We start from the raw sequence: 26,122 nt of genomic DNA on the forward strand, positions 1-26,122 counted from the left end.
ATTTGACGGATTTGATTAATTTGTGAGGAAGAGAATTAGAGAGAGAGTGATTATTTTGTGTTTTTAGGGAAAAGTTAAGGTATGGAAAATTAATTGACAAATAGTCCATAAAAGAGTAATTATTGTCCATGAAAGAACAACTACTTTATACTTTTGAATTTGGATAATCGATTTTCGCGGTTGTATTCTCACAATAAACAATAGTTACAACTTTTTGTAAAAAGATAATACGAAAATAGATTATATAAATTGTAAATGACAAATTTAACAAGGTAAATTTTCATATATTTGGAGGAGTTATGGGGGGCAAATTTAAAATCCATTTACAAAATGAGGTTATAAGTGTTTTTGCAAATCCTAAAAAAAAGAAAAAAGAAAAAAGAAAAAAGAAAAAAGAAAGAAAAGTTGGGGTAAAGGTAAAGTGTGGTAGGAGCAGTAGGTAGTAGAAAGTAGAAAGTGGAGGTAATGTCAAGTGTGAACAAATTGTGAATTAGTGTGTCTGTAGTCCTCCGTACTTGGTAGTGGCGTTATCGCTTTTCTACCTTTCTTCTTCTTCTTCTTCGTCTTCTTCTTCTCTCTTTCTGAAATTGAAAAATTGAAAAATTAAATCAGTTGAGTTAAGGTGTTGGGTGTGTTGGGTTTGTTTGAATCCCATCGTGAATTAATTACTAATTAGTGAGGCGGCAAGCTGAGTTGAGCTACTAGTAATAGTAGCAGTAATCAGTGAGTTACTCATCTGGATTCATTCATTCATTTGGTAGGTATTCCGTATTCATTCATTCCGTAGCAGTAGGACGCTACTTGGTTGTTGCATTTCATTTGATTTTGGGGGAAAGGAAGATTACTGACTGACTAGTACTACCAAACCCTAGTTTTGAATTAACAATTAAGGTGGTGGACTGTGGAGGGATGAGTACCTACTGCTGCTGCTGCTGCTGCTGCTGCTGCTTGTTGCAGCTTATGCTTTGAACAACACACTCACTCACTCACCTATATTCCTAATTCAACCATAAATGGAGCATCACGCTCACCACTTTGCTGTTGCCTGTTTAGTATCCGCTTCCCTTTTCGCCTTCCTCGCTGCCTCCTCCTTCTCTCTTCTTTGGGCCGTCAATTGGCGCCCCTGGCGTCTTTACAGGTACTCCTTCCTTCCTCCCTTCCTTCCTTTCCTGTCTTTTCTTTTACTACTTTGCTAACACTAGTCTTTTGTCTTCCTCAGTTGGATCTTCGCTAGAAAATGGCCTCTTTCTTTTCAGGGATCCAGACTCCCTCTCCTCTGTGCCTCTCTCACTCTCTTTGCTTGGACTATTGTTGTCTCCCCTCTCCTCGTCCTCCTCGCCTCCGGTTCCTGGTTTATTCTTATTTTCCGCAGAGATCTCCTTGGCTTGGCTCTCATTATGGCTGGAACTGCTTTGCTTTTCGCCTTTTATTCTATCATGCTTTGGTGGAGAACCCAATGGCAGAGCTCCCGTACGTCTTTCCTTTTCCCTACTTTCTCTCTTTCCTATCTTTTCTTCTACTTTTCCCTTCTTCACCCAGTCTCTAATTACACTACTTGGTCCCCATACATACTGAGAGACTCTTCCACTTCCAGTTTTCACCAATATTGATTTGGTAGAACCACATAAGCTATGGCCTACCCCATTTCGTTAGCATGAGGAGACAATGCCTAGTTGCCTACATATTGGGATTATAATAAGCTTAAGCGACTTTATTGTTCAGTCACCTATATGTTCCGACATCAGGAAAACAACTATTTATCTCTATGAGAGAAAATTCTTGAAATCTTCAATAGCGAAGGTCTTCTTGTGTGAGTTAGTGGTCTTACTTTCTATATGAGATACTGCTCAATTGATGAAAACATCCGATGTTAGGAGTAAGCATTCATGTTCCTTTATGGCAATGCCCACTAAATCCGTTCCTTCTACTACTAGCATAGTCATGAAAGGTATACGGAAGTCCAAAGTTACAGTAAAAGTCAGAGGTTTGTTGGTCTATGGCTTTGGGTAGAATGAACATATAGATTGCCCTAAAAGGTGTAGATCTGTTACTGTTCTTGGTCCATATGTGTGTGTTCTGTGCTGGAAATATATGGAGTCCGGATGTATGTATTCCCTCATTGAATCTGTTACTGTTATTGGTCCATATGTGTGTGTTCTGTGCTGGAAATATTGTGAGCCAGGATTTATTTATTCCCGCATTGTGATGCTGCCCACTTCATGGCTGTGGTTAATTGGATTTAGTCCAGAAAATTGGATTTGTCCTTTTCCGGTGATTAATCGGCATTAATTTTTGAGGGTGAGGACTACGAGAGGAAAGTTCTCTTGGAGATACGCGGTGATGTCCGTCTTTTTTTTGGTGGATCTGGTTGGAGCTGAATTCTTGTACTTTTCAGCAAGGGGTGTAAACTAGCTGATATGATCTCGAGTTCGATTGGGCTGGGAATCGGTTTGAAATTTTGAGCTCGAAGCTCGTCGAGTATAAAAATTGAAGCTTGAGCTCGGCTCGGAAAAAGCTTGAGCTAGTCATTATGTTATTTTCATTTTTAAGTATAAATATAAATATAAATATTTGTTTTTAAAACCAAATATAATTAATTATAAAATACCAGAATATAATTATAAATGATTAAATGCCAAAATAACATATAATTAAAAAATATTAAAATTACACAAAAAAAACTAAAAATGAGCCTAAATGGGAGTCTCGTTGAGCTCGGGATCGACTCAGGTTCAGTTAAGTTTGGCCCGAGCTTGAACTTAAACTCGATTTGACCGAGCTTGAGCCAAGCTTTGACCAAACCGATTCTGAGGGTTCATCGAGCCGACTTTCAAGCGCTCATCGAGCCGACTCAGATCATTTACATCCTTCTTCAGAAAAATGCGTACTCTGGTAATAACTGGGGATTCAGTTGTTTTACTAGTTTCTCTGTGGGATAGAGCTGGCAGTGCTTTTAAGTCCATTTAAATGATGTTTCTGTAACAACACCGGCCTTCTTTGTGTATTTGCAAATTAAGAGCCCCTGTCCTCTTTTGCTTCTTCATTTCTTTAGAAGTATCTATTTAATTGTTGAAAAAAAAGCAACCCCTAATACGTAGAAGCTAGAAGTACTGATCATGTGCAGAAAATAAAGATGAAAATTAAAAATACAAAGTTCATGTAAAAGCTGATTGGCTGTGAAGAGTGATATAATCATATAACTATTTTATGCTGTACAGATTTATTTCTAGTTAATGGTTATGTTTCTGCTTATTCAGTGACATGTTTTATTTATTTATTTATGGCATTGATGTTCTTACAGTGGCTTTTCATACGAAGAGACTGAAGAAGTTCTGCTTCTCTCATCTGACTCTTTTCTCGGTTTATCCTGACAGGGGCTGTTGCTTTTCTTCTTTTTCTCGGGGTTGGATTACTTTGTGCCTATGAGCTTTGTGCTGTGTATGTCACAACAGGATCCAGTGGATCAGAGCGATATTCTCCTTCAGGATTCTTTTTTGGTGTATCTGCTATTGCCTTGGCAGTCAATATGCTTTTTATATGTCGAATGCTATTCAATGGTAATTTCTTCAAGGCTGGCTAGAATTAACTTATATTTTGTTTAAGTATTTGCGGTTTTGCATTCGTCAGCTCTTGTTTGTGTCTTTATAATTACTTTGTAGTTGTTGAATTTATGCCTTGTCCACATCTTTACTTGTGCAAACCTTGTCAGGAAATGGTTTGGATGTGGATGAATATGTGAGGAGGGCATACAAATATGCGTACTCTGACTGTATTGAGGTGGGCCCTGTTGCTTGCTTGCCAGAACCTCCGGATCCAAATGATCTATATCCTCGTCAATCTAGTAGGCAAGTCCTTATTAATTCTGTCTGTTTTAATGTTGACTTGCTTAGTCAGGCTGTTTTCACATCCACTAAAGGCATTTAAAAGCTCGCTCTTAATTCCATCAGACTTTCTTGCAACTATTTCACTTGTTTTTACTTGTCTGGAAAGGTGATATTACTAGATCTTGTAAATAATTAATCTTCTTCGGGAAGGGGTGCATCTAATGTCATGCTTGGATTTGTGCATCACGATGATGGGATTTCATTTTGTGTTTGGATTGTGGACTTCTATCTGCAGGGCGTCACATCTGGGGATTCTTTACCTTCTATCATTGCTGGTACTTCTTGTCTACTCAATATTGTATGGGTTGACGGCTAAGGAGGCACGTTGGTTAGGATCCATCACTTCAGCCGCAGTTGTAATTCTTGGTATGCCTTCTGGTGTTTGTTAAGAGTTGGGCCTTTGTTTCTAATAGGTCTGATATTTGGATGCGATTTCTTGTGCTCTTGACTTTGGCGCAGATTGGAATATGGGGGCATGCTTATACGGCTTCAAGCTTCTCGAAAGTCGCGTTGTTGCGCTGTTCATTGCTGGCGCATCTCGTGCTTTCCTCATCTGCTTTGGAGTACATTATTGGTTAGCATCTGTATTTTTTTTCATGAATTCATGAGGTGGTATTATTTGCTTTGCTTAATTTTCATTTTTAAATGTTTTTTTATAATTACATCTCATGCATAGTAAATTCTTCTTCTTTTGGCTCTGAGATAAAATGGACTGAATCAATGTGACTTGTAAAGCTCTTATGCTTTCCCTTCTTTTTATGAAAAACCACACGGCCTTCCTGGTTTTGATTTGATGGTCACTTGGGAAACAACCCCTTTGATGTTGTAGCCTTGTCGAGTTGTGGGGTAAAAGACTACGTATCTCCAACCCCTTCGACTCTGTTTTGGTGGGAGCATCTCTATGGGCACGTGAGAAGTGATGATGATGATTGCATCTCATTTGTATTTCTCTGCTTATAGGTACTTGGGACATTGCATAAGCTATGTAGTTATGGCATCTGTATTGTTAGGAGCTGCTATCTGTCGTCATCTACTTGTTACGAATCCTTCAGCTGCAAGAAGAGATGCGTTGCAGAGTACAGTTATTCGTCTCAGGGAGGGGTTTCGCCGGAAAGAGAATCACACTTCGTCCAGTTCTTCTGAAGGATGCGGCTCAAGTATGAAACATAGCAGCAGTACTGAAGTGGGTCACCTCGGACATGGAATGGAAGCTATCAATAGAAATGCCGTGCATTGTACTGGGGATACCAGTGGCTGGAATGGCAGTACTTTGCACAGAACCACAAGCTCCCGTGAGGGAATTAACAGTGAAAAAAGCATGGATAGTGCAAGGCCTAGCTTAGTTTTGCGTAGTAGTTCGTGTCGTTCTGTTGTTCAAGATCCTGATGCTGGTCCCTCCCTTGCTGAGAAGAGCTATGATCACACCTCGGTCATTGCTTATAGTGGTGGTCTTGAAAGTCAAGGCTACGAGTCAAGCACATCTACTTCAGTGAATCATCTTCCAGATCTAAATATAGCTCTTGCATTTCAGGAAAAGTTAAATGATCCCAGGATTGCAGCCATGCTTAAGAAGAAGGCAAAACAAGGCGACCGTGAACTGACAAATTTATTGCAGAATAAAGGATTGGATCCAAATTTTGCGATGATGTTGAAAGACAGAAGTTTGGATCCAACAATTTTAGCATTACTTCAAAGAAGTAGTTTGGATGCTGATAGAGATCATCGTGACAACACAGATCTTACTATTATTGATTCTAGTAGTGTTGATGCTTTGCCAAACCAAATTTCTTTATCTGAAGAGTTAAGGCTCCACGGTCTAGAAAAATGGTTGCAACTTTCAAGATTACTTTGGCATCATGCAGCTGGTACTCCAGAGCGAGCATGGGTTCTTTTTAGTTTTGTTTTCATTGTAGAAACAGTAGTCGTGGCCTTCTTCCGTCCAAGGGTGATTAAAATTGTAAATGCTACTCATCAACAGGTGAGCTGCTATTTCACCTTTTCACTTTTAACCATTCTTGCCTCTATATTTTTTTATTTCAAATTTGAATGTAGAGCTTTCCTGAAATCTAAGCTTAAATTCTGTAGTTTGAGTTTGGAATCTGTGTGCTGCTGTTATCACCTGTTATCTGCTCAATAGTGGCTTATATGCGGTCCCTGCAAGCTGACGATATGTCAACCTCATTTACTCCCCGAAAGGTATCTCACTTTATTCCTTCACGCCTTCCAAGTTATATGACTGCCAGTTGGACATGATTTTCTTTTAAATTTGTACTCCCCGACATCTCATTTACATCATCGGTTATTTGACTTTGGTGGTCGAATTACGTCGACTTTGGCAGCGGGGTAGAAGAAAGATTGTTGCTGGAGAGAGAGGAGGTGGGGGAGGTGAGATTTGTGGGAGGGGATCAGAATTAGTGTGGTTAATTGTGAGTTTTAGTTAGTTTAATACAATGCTATAAAATTTCTTATATACCGTACCAAAAGTAAATGGGAAGAACACGTCAGATGGTAGGGAGTATTATTTTAACAGATACTCACGTAAGTTTTTAGGATAAAAATGCGAGTTTTCAAAATTGTAACCAACACTTATAACACCAAACTTCATCTTCAAAATTCCCGATTCTGTATCTAAAAGTTAAGTTATGGTTTTATCTTGGAAATTAATGCCGGTAAGTTTGTTCAAATTGTCATATACTGAGATACGAGAATATGTACAACCCAACACATCAGATGTAATATACATGTAAGGCTGTGAATAGCCAAGATTCAAAAGGGTAATTTAATTATGCATTAGCATGCATTTCAACTAGACTCGCTTAAGGAACGTCATTCTATTGAGTGATTTCGTATCTGGTAATAACATCCTAAGTTAATAACAATATTCTCTATTTTGTATTCACTTAAATATATAACCTATCCTAGTGTTTTTGTAGGCTTTAGGCATGCCTAACGTCCTAACCTGAGTTTTTTTTTTTGGTTTTTGTTTTTACTCCACAACAATTCCTATCCGTAGTATTTTAACAGTACTCATCACGTAGGCCTCATATGGAAGGAGATTCAGGGTAATTTTTAATAAATCTACCTAACTGAATTTACTATGATATTATTAGTGTTATTATTTTCTTACCACATTAGTTAGAACTTCTGGAGGTACATGAGTACATCTAGGACCAAGTGACTCTTATACAAACACTTCAATGGAATCTATATATATAATTTATAGAGGAACATGTTTGGCTAAATGTAATCAAGAAAATAAATGTTTATACTTTAAGCTTTATAGAATCGTTCGATATAGGAAATCCTTTTATAGCTTGCAAGTTAGAAAACAAATTTCAATTCCTTTTTACGTGATATTTTAACTCTTATGAGGTTCAAGAAAACAATGGACTTGTATTAGTGAAATAAATCTGAAAAAATTACTAAGCTTACTTGAACATTGCAATTAGGAAATTTTTTCGCATGCAAAAAGTATAGGTTAGTTAATTCCAAGCCTACATGGATACTAGAAACACGAAATATTTTGAGTGAATACCATAAGAATAATGATTATTTTTATATTGAATACTACTTTACGAAATCACTCCATTTTATTGCTCATTTTGATAAGGTCATTTTATTGCTCTATTGTTCTCGAGAGCTTTACTTGGTCATTTTTTTGTATAGGTAAGAATTTATTTATGTATTAATAAACAACAACATCACAGCCTTAATCCCAAAATGATTTGGGGTCGGCTGACATGAATCATCCCTTAGAACCGTCCATGGGTGAACGCAGACCTCAAAATGCAAAAAAAAAAAAAATAGAAAAGAAAAATTGAAAAACAAAAGGGGAGTGAAACATAATACAAAAGTCACGTAAACTTTTAGGTTTTAAAATCGAAGTCCGGATTTCTTTTACTAAAAACTTAGAATTTAAACTAGGGATGTCAGCGGGGCGGGTAAAAGCGGGTATCGACCCGCACCCGCCGCGGGTACGGGTAGAGCTTTCGCGGGTGGTGGGGCATGTACAAACAACAACGACAACAACATCAGAGCCTTAATCCCAAAATGATTTGGGGTCGGTTGACATGAATCATCCCTTAGAACCGTCCATGGGTGAACGCACACCTCAAAATGCAAAAAAAAATAGAAAAGGGAAAAATGAAAAACAAAAGGAAGAGCGAAACATAATACAAAGTCTAAGGTAAACTTATAAGTTTAAAAATCGAAATCCGGATTTCTTTTATAAAAAACTTAAAATTTAAATCGAGAATAAAGATTAAAACCATTTTGAAAACCGAAGTAGAAGTTAAGGATCCGGAATACCTTAAAAGTAAACTAAGTAAAATATATAAGAAAGTGGTTGGTAAAAAAAGGATGGGCTTTTGTTAAAAAAATGTAATAAAGGAGAGAAGAACAAATAAATTCTTTAAAAATTAAATAAAAACACTAAGCTTTTGTTAAAAAAATGGAATAAAGGAGAGAAGAACAAATAAATTCTTTAAAAATTAAATAAAAACACTAAATATGTCAAATAACAGCAAATACTAAAAAACAACATGCATCCTTTCCCTTCATTGTGCCCTCTCCGTCATCATACTCTCCTCAAGCCCGAGAAATCTCATATCGTGCTCTTTCACTCTAAACCATGTCTGTCTCGGTCTCCCTCTACCCCTAGAGACCTTTTCTGTTCTCCAAGTCTCCAGTCTCGATGCGTCCATAGTTCTCCTTCTCACATGGCCGAACCATCTTAGTCGATTTTCCATCATCTTGTCCTCTAGTGGCGTGAGTTTTACCTTTTCCCTAATCACCTCATTCCTTAATCGATCTTTCCTTGTATTACTGCACATCCACCTCAACATATGCATCTCCGCCACACTCATCTTTTGAATGTGACAATGTTTCACGGCCCAACACTGGAACCGTAAAAGTAAGGCAGGCCTAATTGCTGTGCGATAAAATTTTCCCTTTAATCTTTGGGGCATATCTTTATCGCATAAAACCCTGAAGCGCTCTTCCGCTTTAATTCTGTGAGCCACATCTCCGTCTAACTCCCCATCTTTTTTAATAATAGATCCTAGATATCTGAAGAAATCTGAACAACATTCCCATCGAAAATAATACTCCCCGCCTCTATCGATCTCGACCCCAACTCGGTCTTACTCCTGCTCAGCCTAAACCCACGAGTACTAAAATTCCACCCGCCATGGGTGGTGGGGCGGGGATGGGTTTTAAGTCATACCCACCTAATACCCGCCTACCCACCAATTATTAAAAAATATATATTTTTTATTTTGACTTCTTATAATGCTTTTTATTAACTAGAAATATAAAAACGAAAATTTAAGGAAATTCATAGTGATTAAACTACATTTTATTCAAAAAAGTATCGCAACAATTATGATATAGGTGGTTGGTGGGTAAATGGGGCGGGTACGGGTCTAGATTTTCACCCGGCGGGGCGGGTATAGAAACTTGTACCCGCCATGGGTGGTGGAGTGGGTACGGGTACGAGAATTGCTTGGCGGGTACGGGGAGCCTATTCACCACTGCCTCGCCCCAATGACATCCCTAATTTAAGCCGAAAATAAAGATTAAAACGATTTTAAAAAACGAAGTAAAACTTAAGGGTCCGAAATACCTTAAAAGTGAACCAAGTATTGATATATAAGAAAGTTGTTGGTAAAAAGGTGTAATAGATCCGAAAAGAACATATAAATTTCTAAAAGTTAAATAAAAACATAAAGTATTTCATATAACGTCAAATACTAAAAATCCACATGTATCATTGCCTTCCATTGTGCCCTCTCCGTCATCATTCCCTCATCAATCCCGAGAAATCTCATATCGTGCTGTATCACTCTCAGCCATGTCTGTTTTGGTCTCCCTCTACCCCTAGCAACCTTTTCTGTTCCCCAGGTCTCCAACCAACCCCCTAAGTGGTGCGTCCATAGGTCTCGTTTTCACATGGCCAAACCATCTTAGTCGGTTTTCCATCATCTTTTATGTATTAGTAAATGCATAAAATAACAAGGAGTGAAGATAAAACATTCTCGCACGAGGTCTAATTACAAAATTGTTTATTTTATGTTAAAAATCATTTTTAGAACCCTTACTTCTTTTCTCATTAAGAGGCCAAGTAACTGACCATCCCACAAGAATATTCTATATTATGAGGCAATTCGGAGAGGACATGAAAATTCACATCATTGAACTTTCTTCTCCTTCCTATCTTCAAATGGTATGTTTGTAAGTGGCCCATGTTCCACGTGATCCAAAAGTATAATCCCTACACTCCTCATCCATCTGTAAGAGCTGTATTTATAAAGACAAGTGATTCCACAGTGCAAAATAGGTATTAAATATACTCCCTCATATTCACTCATTTCTTCCCTTGTCATTTTTGCTCAGGAAATAAGAAAATGATTTTCGACCACACGAAACACTCTACCCCACTCTTATCCCACACGCAATTGAATTTGGACCACACAAAAGTTTACAAAAAAGGAAAGAGGGAAGAAAATCTGACTAGCATGAATAAGGAAAGAGGGGAGAAATGAATGAATAGGAGGGAGTATCATTTTTGACTGGGGCCTTCTGGTATATTTCCTATGCTAGCGTTTTTAGTACTGGATTAGACAATCATTACTTCAATTAATAGCGAGGTCTATGTTAAACATGGATACGATTTCTAGAAAAATATTGTGTGTTCACTGTCCGGCTCTGTGAAAATTTCTACATTTTGGCTTTACAGTGTCACATCCATGATCTATTGTCCATAACCAAGATTACTAGGCCTGGTGGTTACTTGATAGCTTGTTTAGTCAAAAGTTGAAATCACATTAAGGAGCACTAAATAATGGTTTACATGCATTCTTAGGGGCCAGACTTGGTTAGGGTGATGTGGTGAGATAGGTCCAGCTTTATGTCAGTGTGACCCTATTTTCATATCACCCCTGAGGAAAAAATATGACAATGTGAGTATCTGACTAGGTACGTGAGGGATACTACAAGTGCATGAAACATCCTTCTTATTTTTGATGATATTGCTTCTTTGAGTCAAGAGTTCCAATATCAATTTTGAAGCTGTTGTGTAGCTGGATGAAATGCTCTCGCTGTTCTTTGATTGCTGGTTGCGTACTTGCATATCGGTATTTTGACTCTTGTGAGCATCTTTAATTCTATGTCATTTTTCTGTTTCAGTGTGGATTTTTCGCATGGCTGCTGAGCACTGGTGTTGGTTTGCTACTTTCCTTTTTGAGGTATCTTACTAAGCCTGTACATAGCAAGTTATACCCCTTTTCCGTCATATTGTTGATTAGTTTTTTAATATGTGGCTTGCAGTGAGGTTAACTCATACGAATGTTTTGTTGAGGAAATTATGAATTTGATACACTTATCTAGAGTCTAGACCTTGAAAAACAAACCTGAACCCAGAATACTGATCTGAATATCCTAATTGTTATCCAATCGGAGATCCAAAGTGAGTTGTATTATCTGAAACTGGATCAGTGTAAAGTTGAAACAAGGAACTGAAATCTGCCTAGAGGACTAATTCCAACTTGAACTGATTTGATCTGTACTTGTAATTTTTTTTATTTATCTCTGGATTATGCCACCCAAATTATTTTGGGACTTGAGACATTATGCTGTTAAGTAGTTGCTAATGAGTTCTGTTCTCAATATTTTTTTGTTTTTGTTTTTGTTTTTGGAGTAACCTATCTGTTGGTCTTATATTATCATTGACCATCTACTGATGGTGGCATGCCTCTCATTTCCAGTTCCCTTGTGATTTCTAATAATTTGAAATGTTTTATTTTCTTGATATTCCTGCAGTAAATCATCTGTTCTTCTTGGTTTATCATTGACTATCCCACTTATGGTGGCATGCCTTTCCTTTGCGGTTCCCTTGTGGATTCGCAATGGTTATCGTTTTTGGGTCCGGCAAGATGATTCAGCTAGCCGAAGTGGAAATCATCAAGCTCTTGGGAAAACAGAGGTTATTGAATATTTAAATGTTGCTGTGGGAAATTTAGTGCTGGTTTACCGATTTTCTGTTATACTCCCTCCGACCCAGACCAAAGGTAACATAGGGGAAAATGGAGTATTTAAGAAAAGGTGGAAAAAGTAAGGGTAAAGAGGGAAAAAATAGGTGGGCCATGTAATTGTGGGTTGGTAGGTGGGTTATGTAATGGCATTTTGTGTAAATATCAAATGGGTATAAGGACAACTTGGTAATGTTGTGGGCCAAATAAGGAATGTTACATTTTGTTTGGATTGTCCGTTTATAGTAAGTGTTACCTTTGGTCTGGATCGGAGGGAGTATGAACTAGGTGGCGTATAGCATTATAACTTGCTTACATCTATTTGTTGCTTTTCAGGGTGTTGTACTCGTTGTCTGTGCAGCTATATTCATATCATCTGTCATATCTCTTGGTGTTATTGTATCTGCTAAGCCATTAGAAGAGTTATCCTACAAAGGATGGAACGGTGATGAGAAAAGCTATATATCTCCATATGCGTCATCTACTTATGTTGGCTGGGCCATGGCTTCTGCTATTGCATTACTTGTCTTGGGTATGCTGCCAGTTATATCCTGGTTTGCAACATATAGATTCTCTCTGTTTTCTGCGATCTGCTTGATCTTGTTTGCTGGTAAGGAAACTACCTCTTAACTCTTTAGACAAACTTTATTGTTGCCTTTTCTGCACTTACACTTTGGTTTATTCTTGTGACTTCTTGCAGTTGTTCTCGTCGTGTTTTGTGGTGTATCTTATGTGAAGATAGCCGAGTCTAGGATAGATCATGTACCAACAAGTGGAGATTTTCTTGCTGCGTTACTTCCCTTGCTTTGCATTCCTGCTTTTCTCTCGTTGTGTACTGGCCTGCATAAATGGTAGGCAAATTTAGCTTGGAAGGCAGATTTTGAACTTTGTCTAGGGAATATTGATCTTCTGTAATGATATTCTTGTAGGAAGGATGATGAATGGAGTCTCTCTCGTGGCGTCTATATATTTATAGGAATCGGTCTTTTTCTTTTGCTCTGTGCTATATCAGCTGTTATTGTTATGGTGAAACCATGGACGGTGAGTTACGTTCTTTTAGAGGTCTGCTTATGTTTCCGATGTAAGGTGAACAGAATATAGAACAAAATTGGAGGAAAAAGATCGAAAAGGGAGACTTTCTAATTTGTGCATTTCTATTGCACAGGTAGGGGTGGCACCTCTCTTGGTCCTTCTTTCAGTTGTGCTGGCTATTGGTGCTATCCACCTCTGGGCTTCAAATAATTTCTACCTAACCCGGGCACAGATGTTCTTTGTTTGTCTTCTTGCATTCCTTTTGGCTGTGGCAGCATTTCTTGTTGGGTTGTTTGAAGGTGAGACAATATAGATTTTGCAAACATTGTTTTTGATATGGTTTTCCTATTATTATTGTACTTATATTGTCTTATGGTTTCCAGCCAAGCCTTTTATAGGAGCATCTGTAGGTTATTTTTCGTTATTGTTTCTTCTTGCTGGTCGAGCATTGACTGTAAGCTTGCTTTGAAACTAGTTCTCCTTCTCATGGTTTATCCGTGTCTATTTTCTGCCTTTTGCGACATATGTGTCTCTTGTTTGCATGCAATTGTCTGTTTCATCACCCATATCTTCACAATTTTCTAGGTTCTTCTTTCACCACCTATTGTCGTGTATTCTCCAAGGGTGCTTCCTGTGTATGTGTATGATGCTCATGCAGATTGTGGGAAAAATGTCAGGTCTGTCCTGTTCTTTCGTGGTTTCATGTTTATTTTAGCTTTTATTAAGTTATTATTTTTGGGTGATTTTCTCACGAGCCTCGTGCAATGTTATTTCCATTACAGTGTTGCTTTTCTTATGCTTTATGGCATTGCCTTGGCAACGGAGGGATGGGGTGTTGTAGCCAGTCTGAATATATATCCGCCATTTGCTGGAGCTGCTGTATCAGCACTTACTCTAGTTGTATCCTTTGGATTTGCCGTCTCACGTCCCTGTTTAACTCTTGAGGTGCCTTTTTCTGGACACTAATTTCTTGTAATTTATAATACGACCAGAACTGCTAATTAGAGGAACTTTGGTATCACCTTACCAAAGTTGTTTTTAAATTTTTACGTTTTGAACAATTAGAAACTCTGAAATCCCCTATTAAACCTGGTCATGTTCAGACCTGTGATGCTTAATTTTTACGTTTTGAACAATTAGAAACTCTTAAATCTCCTATTGAACCTGGTCATGTTCAGACCTTTGAGGCTTAATATACAAGGTTATACTTTAAAAATGATTATTTTCAAACTCACTGTTTTATTCTAGAGCTTACATATTTTAAAATCTAACAAGTCTGTTCATATCTGCATGATCAGAGATTCCTATGCAAGTTTATTTGCTAAGCCAGGTTTTTTATGCAAGTTATACTCCTTTAGTTCTAGTTGATTGTTTGCTTTGGGCACAAAGTTGTAGGAGAGTCGAGAGTTTCATGCAACTGCAAGTGGGATCAGATGACTTTTAAGCTAATACTAGATAGTATCCCGTGCTTCGCACAGCCTGTTTGTATATTTTGTTAGTATAATTGCAAAAAATAAAATATAGTCGATATATAATGTTGTTTAAGATTAAGCCTATAAAATAAAATAGATTGAACTTTGTCAACAAATCTTTTTAGGTTTAACTTCAAAGTATTTAAAATACAATATTAAAACTATTTTTAAACGAAAGTATAGTTAGTTAGGCATAATCAATGTTTTATACTTGACGTGTACATATTTAATTGAAATAACTATAACAAGATGTATTATGTTTTCTACTTGTTCATGTTTGTTATAGCACAATTGTATTTAATAGTTATTACGGTTGTTGTGACTACTCAAATCCACTCGCTATCACAATGTACATACATATTTGTTTCACACTATTTAAGAACTCCTAAAATCTTGTTTTGTATTTTGCTCTTATATGTATATCATTTCTTTGCAATATAATTTGCTCATTATTCCATGTTACAAAAAATTATCTTTTAGTAATTATTTTTTTTAATAAATACTGTACAATGGCTTTTAAAGATATTTATTTGGGATGGATCTAATGGTCTAAGTTTTATAACTTTCTCAAAAAGAGTTTTCTTACTTAAGCCCTTTTATTTTGGACTTCTATTTGCCTCTATAAGTTCAGTTCAGTTCTAATAAGTTCAGTTCAGTTCCTATAAGTTCAGTTCAGTTCAGCTCCTATAAGTTAAGTTCAGTTTAGACAAGTTCATACAACTTATATTAACTATAAATTCATACCCGTTTTTTAATATCGGCGAATTAAAAAAAATAGTACGCTTTTTATTAAAATCAATGCAAAAAAATTCAATATTAAAATTATCATATACACATTAAAAAAAAACGTAGTAACTACATCCACACAAATTACTAAATTATTGTAAGTAAAATAGTCAAACACATACTACATCTTATCTTCTTCTACATCTAACATCTAACAAATTAGTGTAAGCGTAAGGAAGCTATGTACAAGGTACGAAGTAACATAGTAAAAGACATTTGGCGAGACAATGGATTTGATGGTGTTAGTGAAAATGAAGATGAAGATGAAAGTGACGAGGAGGATGCTAATATGAAAATAGATGGTTAGAAAAAGAAATGTAATATATGTAATTTATTTTTTTATTGTAATGTATAGTAGTACTTATATAAAAAAATTTAACTTGTATAAAACGTAAAATTTTTACAAGTACAATTCTACTTCTATAAGTTCAGCTCTTATAAGTTTAGTTCAGCTCAGCTCCTATAAGTTCAGTTCAGTTCAGCTTTATAAGTTCAGTATATATATATATATATATATATATATATCAAAATATTTTAGCAAGTATAATAAAAATTATACTCAATTGAAAGCATTTTTCGTGATAAACGTAATGATTTACATTTTAGATTTTTTATCAATTTTTTTTTTTTTTAAAAAAAAAATTTAGAATCAAGTCATACGTTTTTAGCATAATTTAATAAATGACATAATAAACTATAATTAATAATCTGCTGAGATTTATGCAACATTTATTATGTTCATATTTAATAATCAGTTGTAATTAATGCGTGTAATTAAGGTTGTATACGCCACGTGGTGCATCCACAACGTTTCAACCCAGTTTATATATAGATGTAAGATAAGATGTTACCTTTATACCCAAGTTAAAATGGGACCTTTAGCACATTGACAGCCATGACGGGTTTTAAAAATAATTAATGGGTATTTTAGTTGCTCCCTCTGATTTTTTGGATCTTCCATAGTTTTCGTTCTTGGCCAATTTCTCTGTATTTGGCACTATTAATCTCCGTTTTACCCTTACAACTTGAATTAATGTAACACATTTCATGACCACCTAATTAATCTTCATCATTCCTATTTTACTCTTGTCTATTGTCTACCCACTTGCTCCCTAAATATTTGTGCCAAAAGCAAATGGGGCACTTCCAAGAAATAGGGGGTAATATATGACATGTCAATGACTTGAAACATAACTGATCAAATGAAACGGCTCAAAAAGGAAAAGGTAGACAATCAGATGGAAGTATGAAACACTACAAACGGAGTAGTCTATACACTCGTATCCTACTATTTTCTTGTTGGCTGTATCATTTCCTCCTAGTGATATCCCGCCTGAAGTGTATAAGTTTAATTTGGAATGTCTTCTGCCATATCAATTGTATTAAATAAAACTTTTCTTCCTGTATTTATCATGATAACTTCTCTAGTCTATATACCTGTACCCTACTATACGTCTCTGGATTTTGAACTCAGCAGGATTTTCTTTAGGTAGTCATTTCTGTCGTTACTGATGTAGTTATCAGTCCATATTTTCATCTATCAATATAATTTTTCCTAGAAGCTGTTGTGACTACAAAGTTTGTTTTTGGCTGGCATAATCCATGCATATTTTGACGTGCAGATGATGGAGGATGCTGTTCACTTCCTTGGCAAAGAAACTATTGTTCAAGCAATTGCTCGATCTGCCACAAAGGTGTGTATGACTAATGATTTCTCTGCTGGATAGCAGAATATGTATCTTTGACGGCTACAGTATGACGTCTTTTGTGTCAAGGCTAAAAAAAGCCCATATTGAGTACTTACGAATTTGGTTAGTTTTGCCTGACAGACTTTCTTAAAAATATGCAACTTTGTCTTTGTTTGTGATTACCTCTACCTTCTTTTTCTTGATAAAGGGAAGGGATTGTTGCATTAATAAATTCACAAGTATATACATAACTATTACAACCAAGACACCTTAACAGAAGTATGAGTTCTTTGTGTAATGCCCCAAGAGTATGAGAGGAAAGCTGTCCCACATCGGGAAAATATGGAGCTTGTGATATGTTTATAAGGGATTCCACCCACCACTTAGTAACAATGCCTTGTGCTTTTGGGCTTAAGCGAGGACAAATAATAGGCCCAAAAGGTACACTTCCCATCTTATTGGGGTTGTGTTATAAAGGTGGCGAGTCGGGTTGTTATACTTTGACCCTTAGCTCAACGTTAAATGTCTCATCATATTTCCTTGCCAACATCTTAGAACGTGTTAAAGCTGCAGTGTTGTAGCAGTTAATGAGAAACAAATGACTTTGATTCCTATGACCCACTCCTCCTATCTTGATACTAAATATAAGTAACATTAGGGCTCAAATTGAATTTTGGGGCTTGCCATCACAAAAATTGATTGATGGTGGCCTGCTGGCCCCTTAAAGATAAAGATATAATAGGTGTTTTTGAGAGATAATAGGGTTTTGAGAAAGCTCAACTGAAGCATCACTACATTTCTTGTTTTTATTCGTTTTCTGATGGCTTCAAGATTGTCTAATGCTAATATATCTGTGTTAGTGGAGAATATGTCTAGTATGCATGGACAATTTGTTAAAGTCACTCATGATGCTTCATATCTGAAATCATCATTAGATCACGAGAAAACCCTTGATGATATATTAGAAGCCCAAGAGAACCTCAGTTATCATATATATCGCATCGTCTTATCAACCTGTTTTCAAGAAAATATTTTCAAGTGTCACCTATGTTATCTTTGAGACTATTCAACTGGATGTGCTGCATGTGCAGACCCGTAATGCGATTTCAGGAACTTACTCGGCTCCGCAAAGGTCTGCAAGTTCAGCTGCACTTTTAGTTGGTGATCCAACAATTATGCGTGATAGGGCTGGAAATTTTGTGCTCCCAAGAGCTGATGTGATGAAACTCAGAGATCGTCTGAGAAATGAGGAGTTAGCTGCTGGTGCATTCTTCGCCAGATTTAGTAGCTGTCTAAACTTTCAGCATGAACCCACCAGTGATATGGGGCACCGCAGGGAATTATGTACTCATGCTCGTATCTTGGCTTTAGAAGAGGCTATTGATACTGAATGGGTGTGTATGTGGGATAAGTTTGGTGGATATCTACTTCTTTTGTTTGGTTTGACTGCAAAAGCAGAGCGAGTGCAGGTAAGAGGCGTCCTAACTATTTATTTTTCTTTTTCGTTACGGTTTTTTCAAATAGTGACTTCACAAATCAGGATTTTTAACTTTGGCCATACTTCTTCAGGACGAAGTCCGTTTGAGACTTTTTCTTGATAGTATTGGGTGCTCAGATTTAAGTGCTAAAAAGATTCAAAAGTGGATGCCAGAGGATCGAAGACAATTTGAACTCATTCAAGAGAGGTCGATTATCAAGCTCCTTGAAACTAATTAGTTTTTGAGTTTTATTACCTCTGTACTTTTTGCTTATCATGCTATTGTACTTCTCCAGCTATCTGAGAGAAAAGGAAATAGAAGAAGAAATCTTCATTCAGAGACGTGAAGAGGAGGGCCGTGGCAAGGAGAGGAGGAAAGCCCTTTTGGAAAAAGAAGAGCGTAAATGGAAGGAGATTGAGGCTTCTTTATTATCTTCTATCCCCAACGCTGGAAGCCGTGACGCTGCTGCTATGGCTGCTGCAGTTCGTGCTATTGGTGGTGATTCAGTTCTTGATAATTCCTTTGCACGAGAAAGGGTGTCTAATATCGCTCACCGCATTCGTGCTGCTCAGTTATCACGCAGGGCAATTCAGGTAATGTCAGATACTGATAACTTCCTTTTCTGTGGACATCTCTGTTTAATTCGAGAGACTGGTTTCACTTCTTAGTAATTAATTGATAGTGTCATAATTGATATAGGAGCCTGAAGTTCTAATTTGGTGACTGATCTTTCATTTTTCAAACTTTGCACTTTACGTAGTTATGGTCTTAATTTTGACATATTAGTGGGCTGGAAAAAGCTTAATCTTAAAGTTGTTGACAGACTGGAGTATCTGGTGCCGTTTGTGTTCTTGATGATGAACCAAGAGCGATTGGGAGGCACTGTGGACATCTAGATCCAAGTCTATGCGAGAGTCAAAAGGTCACTTTTTCAGTAGCAGTAATGATTCAGCCAGACTCGGGACCTGTTTGCCTCTTAGGTACAGAATTTCAGAAGACGCTCTGCTGGGAATTCCTAGTAGCAGGATCAGAACAAGGGATTGAAGCAGGTCAGGTTGGGCTCAGACTAATTGCAAAAGGTGATAGGCAAACCGCTGTTGCCAAAGAGTGGAGCATCTGTGGAACTTGTATTGCAGATGGGAGGTTTGTCTAAAATTGTTCTCTATATAGTAACTCTCTTCAGCTGATTTAGTTTTATACTTTTATATTTATTTTTCGAGGAATATAACGGGGGCTCATATGTATTATAGAAACTTAGGTCACTAAGGTGCCCTTTGGCTCATACTAAGGGAAAGGGTTACAAGGGGAAATGAATTTGATGCCCTAAGTTGTTTGTTTGAAACTTGAAAGGGAATACCCCAAATCCAACCAACACCGACTCCACCCTGAAAGCCACTCCCACCACCAACTCCAACCTTAAAAGCCACTCCCACCACACCCCTCGGACTATATGTCGCGGGCAACTCTTTGCCACCCGCTGTTGCCACTTGCAGACGACCCCCAGCCCCCCCCCCCACACACACACACGCACACCATGCGCAGCAGCTTCCCACCCCCATCAAAAACTCCCCCAAACCCTGAAACCACCACTCCCAACCCTAATAAATCGCTCCCCCACCCACCAAATCCACTCCCTAGCCCCAAAAACACCACCACCCCAACCCTAAAAAATCACTCTCCCACCCACGAAATCCACTCCCCAACCTCCTGAAAACTCCAGATCTGGTGTTTTCGGGACTGAGGAAGGGGATTCCGTGAGTGGGAGAATCACCAGTGGAAGGCAAGCGGCTGGGGGAGAGGAGGGTGGGCGCCGACATATACAGTGGTGATGAATCTGATGATGTAGCTAGTGGTTGTTGGAGGTTGAGGGTGGATGTATTAGAGAAAGGGTTTTGGAAACCCTTGGGGGTCAGGGAATGGATTTGGTGGAATGAGGGGTAGACCCATTCTGAAAATGGGTCAAGGGAAAGGAAAAATCAGGCAGCCAAACACCAAGCAGGGCAATGGGCAAATTTCTCTTTCCCTTTCCTGAAACACTCCAACCAAACAACCCCTATACATAAACATGGTTTCCAGGCATTTACTTAAAAAGGATAGTTATTGTCCTACAAATCTGGAAAACATAGACAAGGTACCTAGATTGAGATATTCCATCCCTGTTATTTATTTACCTTCACCAGTTGGCCTTATTCATCTAAACTGGATTCTTATATGGTCGAATTATGTCCACTGTCGACTTCGTACGAGTACTGTGCATTTCCCGCGTTGCAGTCTTTGTTTTTTAGTCATTCAACTTGAATTTCTTTTTATAATTTGTTTTCTGTTTAAAGTAGTACTCTGTACGTGATAACACGTACCTTGGTTTCTTGCTCGTTGCCCAAGGTTTGCCCTCAACAATAAACTGGTAGTCTTTGTTCAACACTTGTCATGTTGCACATTCCTTATAAATTGTAGTTTTGTATTTGATGACTGTTACTGTGTTACATACGATATTAGCCTGTTTTGTTGCACAAACATCACATGATCTTGATGTTTTTCTTAGTGCCAGTGTATATTGATGCTTTCCTTTTTTATCACCTTATAAGCTTCACTGTCTTCCTCTTCCCTTATTTCTCATATCTCTTGGTAGTTGTTATATCTATCGGTTGCTGTAGTAATTAATTGACAACTTTGTCCTGATGAATACTCATCCTCAGGTGGCATATGGTGACACTGACAATTGATGCTGACCTGGGTGAAGCAACATGCTTTGTTGATGGTGGTTTTGATGGTTACTTAAATGGATTGCCATTACAAGTGAGTAATGGAATTTGGGAGCAAGGAACAGAAGTTTGGGTTGGTGTTCGACCGCCTACTGACACAGATACATTCGGAAGGTCAGATAGTGAAGGGGCTGAGTCCAAAATGCATGTAATGGATGTTTTTCTCTGGGGACGATGCTTGAGTGAAGATGAGATTTCTTCTCTTCATGCAAATTTGGGCTTACCTGACTATAATGCAGTTGATCACCTGGAAGAAAATTGTCAATGGACAGATTCACCTTCTAGAGTATGTTTTGATAGTCTTCACTCTTTTCTTCCTCTCTTTGAGCTTTTAAATTTATGTGGTGATATTACGCCTTCCAAAAGAACCTGAATAAATTGACAGGCTGGGAAGCTTTTTGACAAAGAAGCTGCCTTCAATGTTTGCAGGTTGATGAGTGGGATAGTGATCCTGCAGATGTGGATCTGTATGATAGGGATGATATAGATTTTGATGGACAATACTCTAGTGGAAGAAAAAGGAGGTCTGGTCGTGAGAGTGTGATGCTTGATGTGGATTCTGTGTCTAGGAAATTTAGGAGACCAAAGGTAGAAACGAAGGAAGAGATAAATCAACGGATGATATCTGTTGAAATGGCTGTTAAAGAGGCTCTTGCTGCCAGAGGAGAAGAGCATTTTACAGATGAAGAATTTCCTCCAAATGACCAATCTTTATTTGTGGATCCGGAAAGCCCTCCTTCAAAGCTGCAGGTAACTCTTTGAGATCTTATACTTATGTGGTGCTACTTTGTCTGTAGTAAAGCTGACCAATGCGGGTTTATTTAGGTTGTTTCCGAATGGATGAGGCCTTACAAAATTGTAAAGGAAAGTAGGATCAATTCTCAGCCATGCTTGTTTTCTGGTCCAGCAAACCCGTCTGATGTGTGCCAGGTCTGAGCCTTGTCTTTCCGTCTTCCTTTATTCTTTAGTAGGATTATTCAAAAGAGGATTGACCTTGAGGGTTTAATGGTCTTATTTCTGTGTTTAGAATCTCACTCACGCTGTTGGAATTGTCAGGGACACTTGGGTGACTGTTGGTTTTTAAGTGCCGTTGCTGTCCTGGCTGAAGTCTCTCGTATAAAAGAAGTGATTATTACCCCAGATTACAACGAGGAGGGAATTTATACGGTTCGGTTCTGTATTCAGGTAATCAGTTTATGTGTACTTGATTATTTGTTTATGTCCTATTTATCCGGAGAAACCTTGTGCATTGAAAGTCCATTTTCAAACATGAAAATATTATACACAAATAGTGGAAATTTGTGTCATGGAGTTGCAGCAACAAGTCAAAATAATGGAGGATGTTAGAGAGAGATCATGAGTAAATTGATGGATGGTCCTATATTATCATCCTATTATCCTCCTATTTAGGATAGTTATATTGTTTACCCTTAAAAACAAATGTTGGTACATCAGTGTAGCCTGAATGTGCTATGTCGGGGTTTTTGGGTCCAGTGGGTTGTCATCAGTTTGGGCGATTGGTAGCCCAAGAAGCGCCGTGGAGATATGGACCAAGATGACTTCAGTAAGGGAGTATATACAATGAATTCCCTTGTGAAGCGGGCATGCATAGTCTTTGAAGTGGTTGTGACTATGGTTTATCTTACATGGACATGCAGCTGTTGAGTGGTGACATGTGGTGTATGTATGCATACATGACTTGATGGCATGCAGTATGGTGCATTTAGGGGTCACGGTTGATGGGACTCACATGAAAGGGAAGAATGAATAATGTGCGAGCTATCTTCCAGATTGGAAAATTGTGTATTTTTACAAGTCTAGTTGGTACTTTACTGAGATCAAGGATATGTGGGTTACATTCGCCTTGCTGTCTCCCCTGACATTTCAGACTTTCAGTTGACTTAAATCGCGGTTTCATAACTCGTGCTGCCTGATGATATTATTCTACGTAGATTGTTGAAATCTTATTAGAATGCTTTAATGCTCGTCACCATTAATTATACTTCCATGAATTTAACCATGTTACTCGATAATCTGTTTTGTTTAAACCTGGCTTCCTTGATATTTTGTAACTATGAATTATGCTTCTAAAAAATTGGGTAATCCATGCTGTATCTTACGGCTAGAACCTACTTATTGATGCGAATTCGTGGTATTGTTTTGTTGATTCATTTCTGATTTTTGAACATTCAATTCAACCTTCGAATATTGTGTTTCGCTGTTGAATGATCTTCAGGGTGAATGGGTGCCTGTTATCGTTGATGATTGGCTTCCATGTGAAGCGCCTGGAAAACCTGCATTTGCAACTAGCCGAAAGGGGAATGAATTATGGGTTTCTGTGCTGGAAAAGGCATATGCCAAGTTGCATGGTTCATATGAGGCTTTAGAAGGTGGGCTTGTCCAAGATGCTTTGGTAGATCTCACAGGAGGAGCCGGTGAAGAAATAGACATGAGAAGTGCACAGGCCCAGATTGATCTAGCAAGTGGAAGATTGTGGTCTCAGTTATTGCGCTTTAAGCAGGAAGGGTTTCTGTTGGGTGCTGGAAGCCCATCTGGCTCTGACGTTCATGTCTCTGCTAGTGGTATTGTGCAAGGGCATGCATACTCAATATTGCAGGTCACTGAAACTCCTGTCTTTGCCATGGTTGTAATATGCGTTCTATTTGAAGAGTAGCTCAAATTATTGAGTGTAATACTGGTGGCATAGACGGTGATTATTATTTTTTTGTAAATGCTGCAGGTTAGAGAGATAGACAGTCATAAGCTTGTTCAAATTCGGAACCCATGGGCAAATGAGGTCGAGTGGAATGGACCGTGGTCAGATTCATCGCCTGAGTGGACAGATAGGATGAAACATAAGCTCAAGCATGTACCTCAGGTCTCTTTTTGCTACAGATTACATTTTGTGATATTATACTCATTTACCTACTCTTATGGGCTGGAAGATTTTCATCTTTTATTTGCTTCTAAAACAGTCAAAAGAAGGTATATTCTGGATGTCCTGGCAAGATTTTCAGATTCATTTTCGGTCTATATATGTCTGCCGTGTGTATCCCCCAGAGATGCGTTATTTAGTCCATGGACAATGGCGAGGATATAGTGCTGGTGGTTGCCAAGATTATGATACATGGCATCAGAATCCCCAGTTCCGCCTGAAGGCAACTGGAACAGATGCATCAGCTCCAATACATGTCTTTATCACACTGACGCAGGTATGAATTCCCTCTTTGCACCCCGAGAATAATTGTTTTATTTTATTTTTGTTATATGTAGGTGCCTGGTACCTGATGAGTGTAGTTGGCTAGTTGCGTTTGGCATCCTACAAATATTTTGTTTCTTTAAGATATCTGATATCATTCTTCTTCAGGGGGTGAGTTTTTCGCGAAGTTCAGCTGGTTTCAGGAATTACCAATCAAGTCATAATTCAACCATGTTCTACATAGGAATGAGAATACTCAAAACACGTGGACGCCGGGCAGCTTATAATATTTACTTGCATGAATCTGTTGGTGGGACCGATTACGTAAATTCCAGAGAAATATCATGTGAAATGGTTTTGGATCCTGATCCCAAGGGCTATACAATAGTACCTACAACAATTGCGCCAGGGGAAGAGGCGCCTTTTGTTCTTTCTGTATTTACGAAGGCATCTGTAACATTGGATGTGTTATAGCGCAAGATTTTGTTCTTTTTTTCTTTTTTTAACTGCACTCCATTGGATGATGTACTATCACCTAGTCTGGCAGATCCTAGCCTCCTACTGGGCTTCGTATGACTGAAGTTCAAGTCCAGGCATGACAAGCGAGCTGGTCAACTGACTTGAAGGAACCATATTTGGTATAACCTGTAACCTTTTCCCTATAGAATACATTGTTTTCATAGTCAGAACCGTAGACTGTTTTTGAATTTGGACAGTTGGGTCACTTTTTTTTTTTTTTTTTTTTTTTTTCGTAGATGTTAATAGTTGTTTTGTCTTTGACAGAATTTGTATCAGCCAAGCTGGCCCTTCATCCTTGGGTAAGTCACCTCGGATCACTTGCTTGGATGGGGGATGGGTATCAGCCAGTGCTTCTGGTTGCCAACTCCAGATGATGTCACTTTTGGAAAGGGTTCGCAGAGAATACACAACTGTACATGAGTTCTTGTAAATGGAGTTACATGGGGTAAATATGCAACGATGTAATTAGATTTATTCTGATGAAATATTGCAAATGAGCATAGTGGCTTTGAAGGTTTGATAGCAGCCATTTATTGTCTAAAGCCGAATTTTGTATTCGTTGTAATATTTCGCTGTTAATATAATCATTTTTGAGTAGCATGTTGAATGTTGTGGATTCTTTGAATTTGCTCATCTGGAGATATGATTGCTGCCTGGCTGGAAGCCTTGAAGTAATCACGGGGAAATTAGTGCAAGCCCTTCTGTTGAACAATTTGAGTATAAATTTTGAATTTAGTTACAGACAGCTTGGAATGAACAAAATGAATTCTTCCCAGTTTCCTTAGTACCCAATTACACACGGTGGTTCCGCAAATTGTAAATGTTTTCTAGCGAACTGAACTAGTAGTACTCTCTCCATTCCATTTATATTTATGCTACTTTCTATTTTTGTGGATTTAAGCAAAACTTACAAAATGGTAAAGATGAGTAAATTGTAGTGTAAAATACTTGATATAGAAAGGGATAATGATTTTGAGACAAGTTTTGAGGGGAGAGGGGACTATAGAATTTGATGGGAAGGGAGTTCAACTGTTCAAGGTCTAAGGAGGAAGATCTGTATCTATCTTTAGTCTTTACATGAGAGGCTTTTATGGATTTGCGAAAGTAAACCTGTATGTGTGGTTGGGATCCTTAATTCATGTGACTGTTTAAGAATTATGGTCGATGCAGGCTGGAAATCTATGTATAATGCAGGTATTGGGTGGGTCGTCTTATCTGGGTTTGGGAAAAGAATTTTTTCTACAGGAAAAGGTATTAGAGCTGAGTTGGCTTTGC

General features: G+C 37.9%; 1 protein-coding gene across 1 annotated transcript; it reads left to right on the forward strand.

Moving 5' to 3' along the window:
* Window positions 1–407: 407 nt before the first annotated feature.
* Window positions 408–25,447, forward strand: LOC141638213 (calpain-type cysteine protease DEK1-like). Its single transcript, XM_074447621.1, has 31 exons — window positions 408–1,138; window positions 1,220–1,470; window positions 3,375–3,557; window positions 3,710–3,845; window positions 4,120–4,250; window positions 4,344–4,458; window positions 4,845–5,862; window positions 5,970–6,080; window positions 11,070–11,128; window positions 11,703–11,865; window positions 12,248–12,521; window positions 12,612–12,762; window positions 12,841–12,952; window positions 13,077–13,242; window positions 13,327–13,397; window positions 13,529–13,620; window positions 13,726–13,888; window positions 16,824–16,895; window positions 17,981–18,358; window positions 18,459–18,574; window positions 18,663–18,960; window positions 19,191–19,510; window positions 21,064–21,415; window positions 21,559–21,879; window positions 21,955–22,059; window positions 22,186–22,314; window positions 23,366–23,746; window positions 23,870–24,007; window positions 24,105–24,341; window positions 24,497–24,966; window positions 25,112–25,447. The coding sequence occupies exons 1-30, from the start codon at window positions 1,014–1,016 to the stop codon at window positions 24,800–24,802; spliced, it is 6,474 nt and encodes a 2,157-aa protein (XP_074303722.1). The 5' UTR covers window positions 408–1,013; the 3' UTR covers window positions 24,803–24,966; window positions 25,112–25,447.
* The last annotated feature ends 675 nt before the right edge of the window (window positions 25,448–26,122 follow it).

The sequence above is a fragment of the Silene latifolia genome, unplaced genomic scaffold, assembly GCF_048544455.1.
Source record: "Silene latifolia isolate original U9 population unplaced genomic scaffold, ASM4854445v1 scaffold_199, whole genome shotgun sequence".
Taxonomy (NCBI): Eukaryota; Viridiplantae; Streptophyta; class Magnoliopsida; order Caryophyllales; family Caryophyllaceae; genus Silene; species Silene latifolia.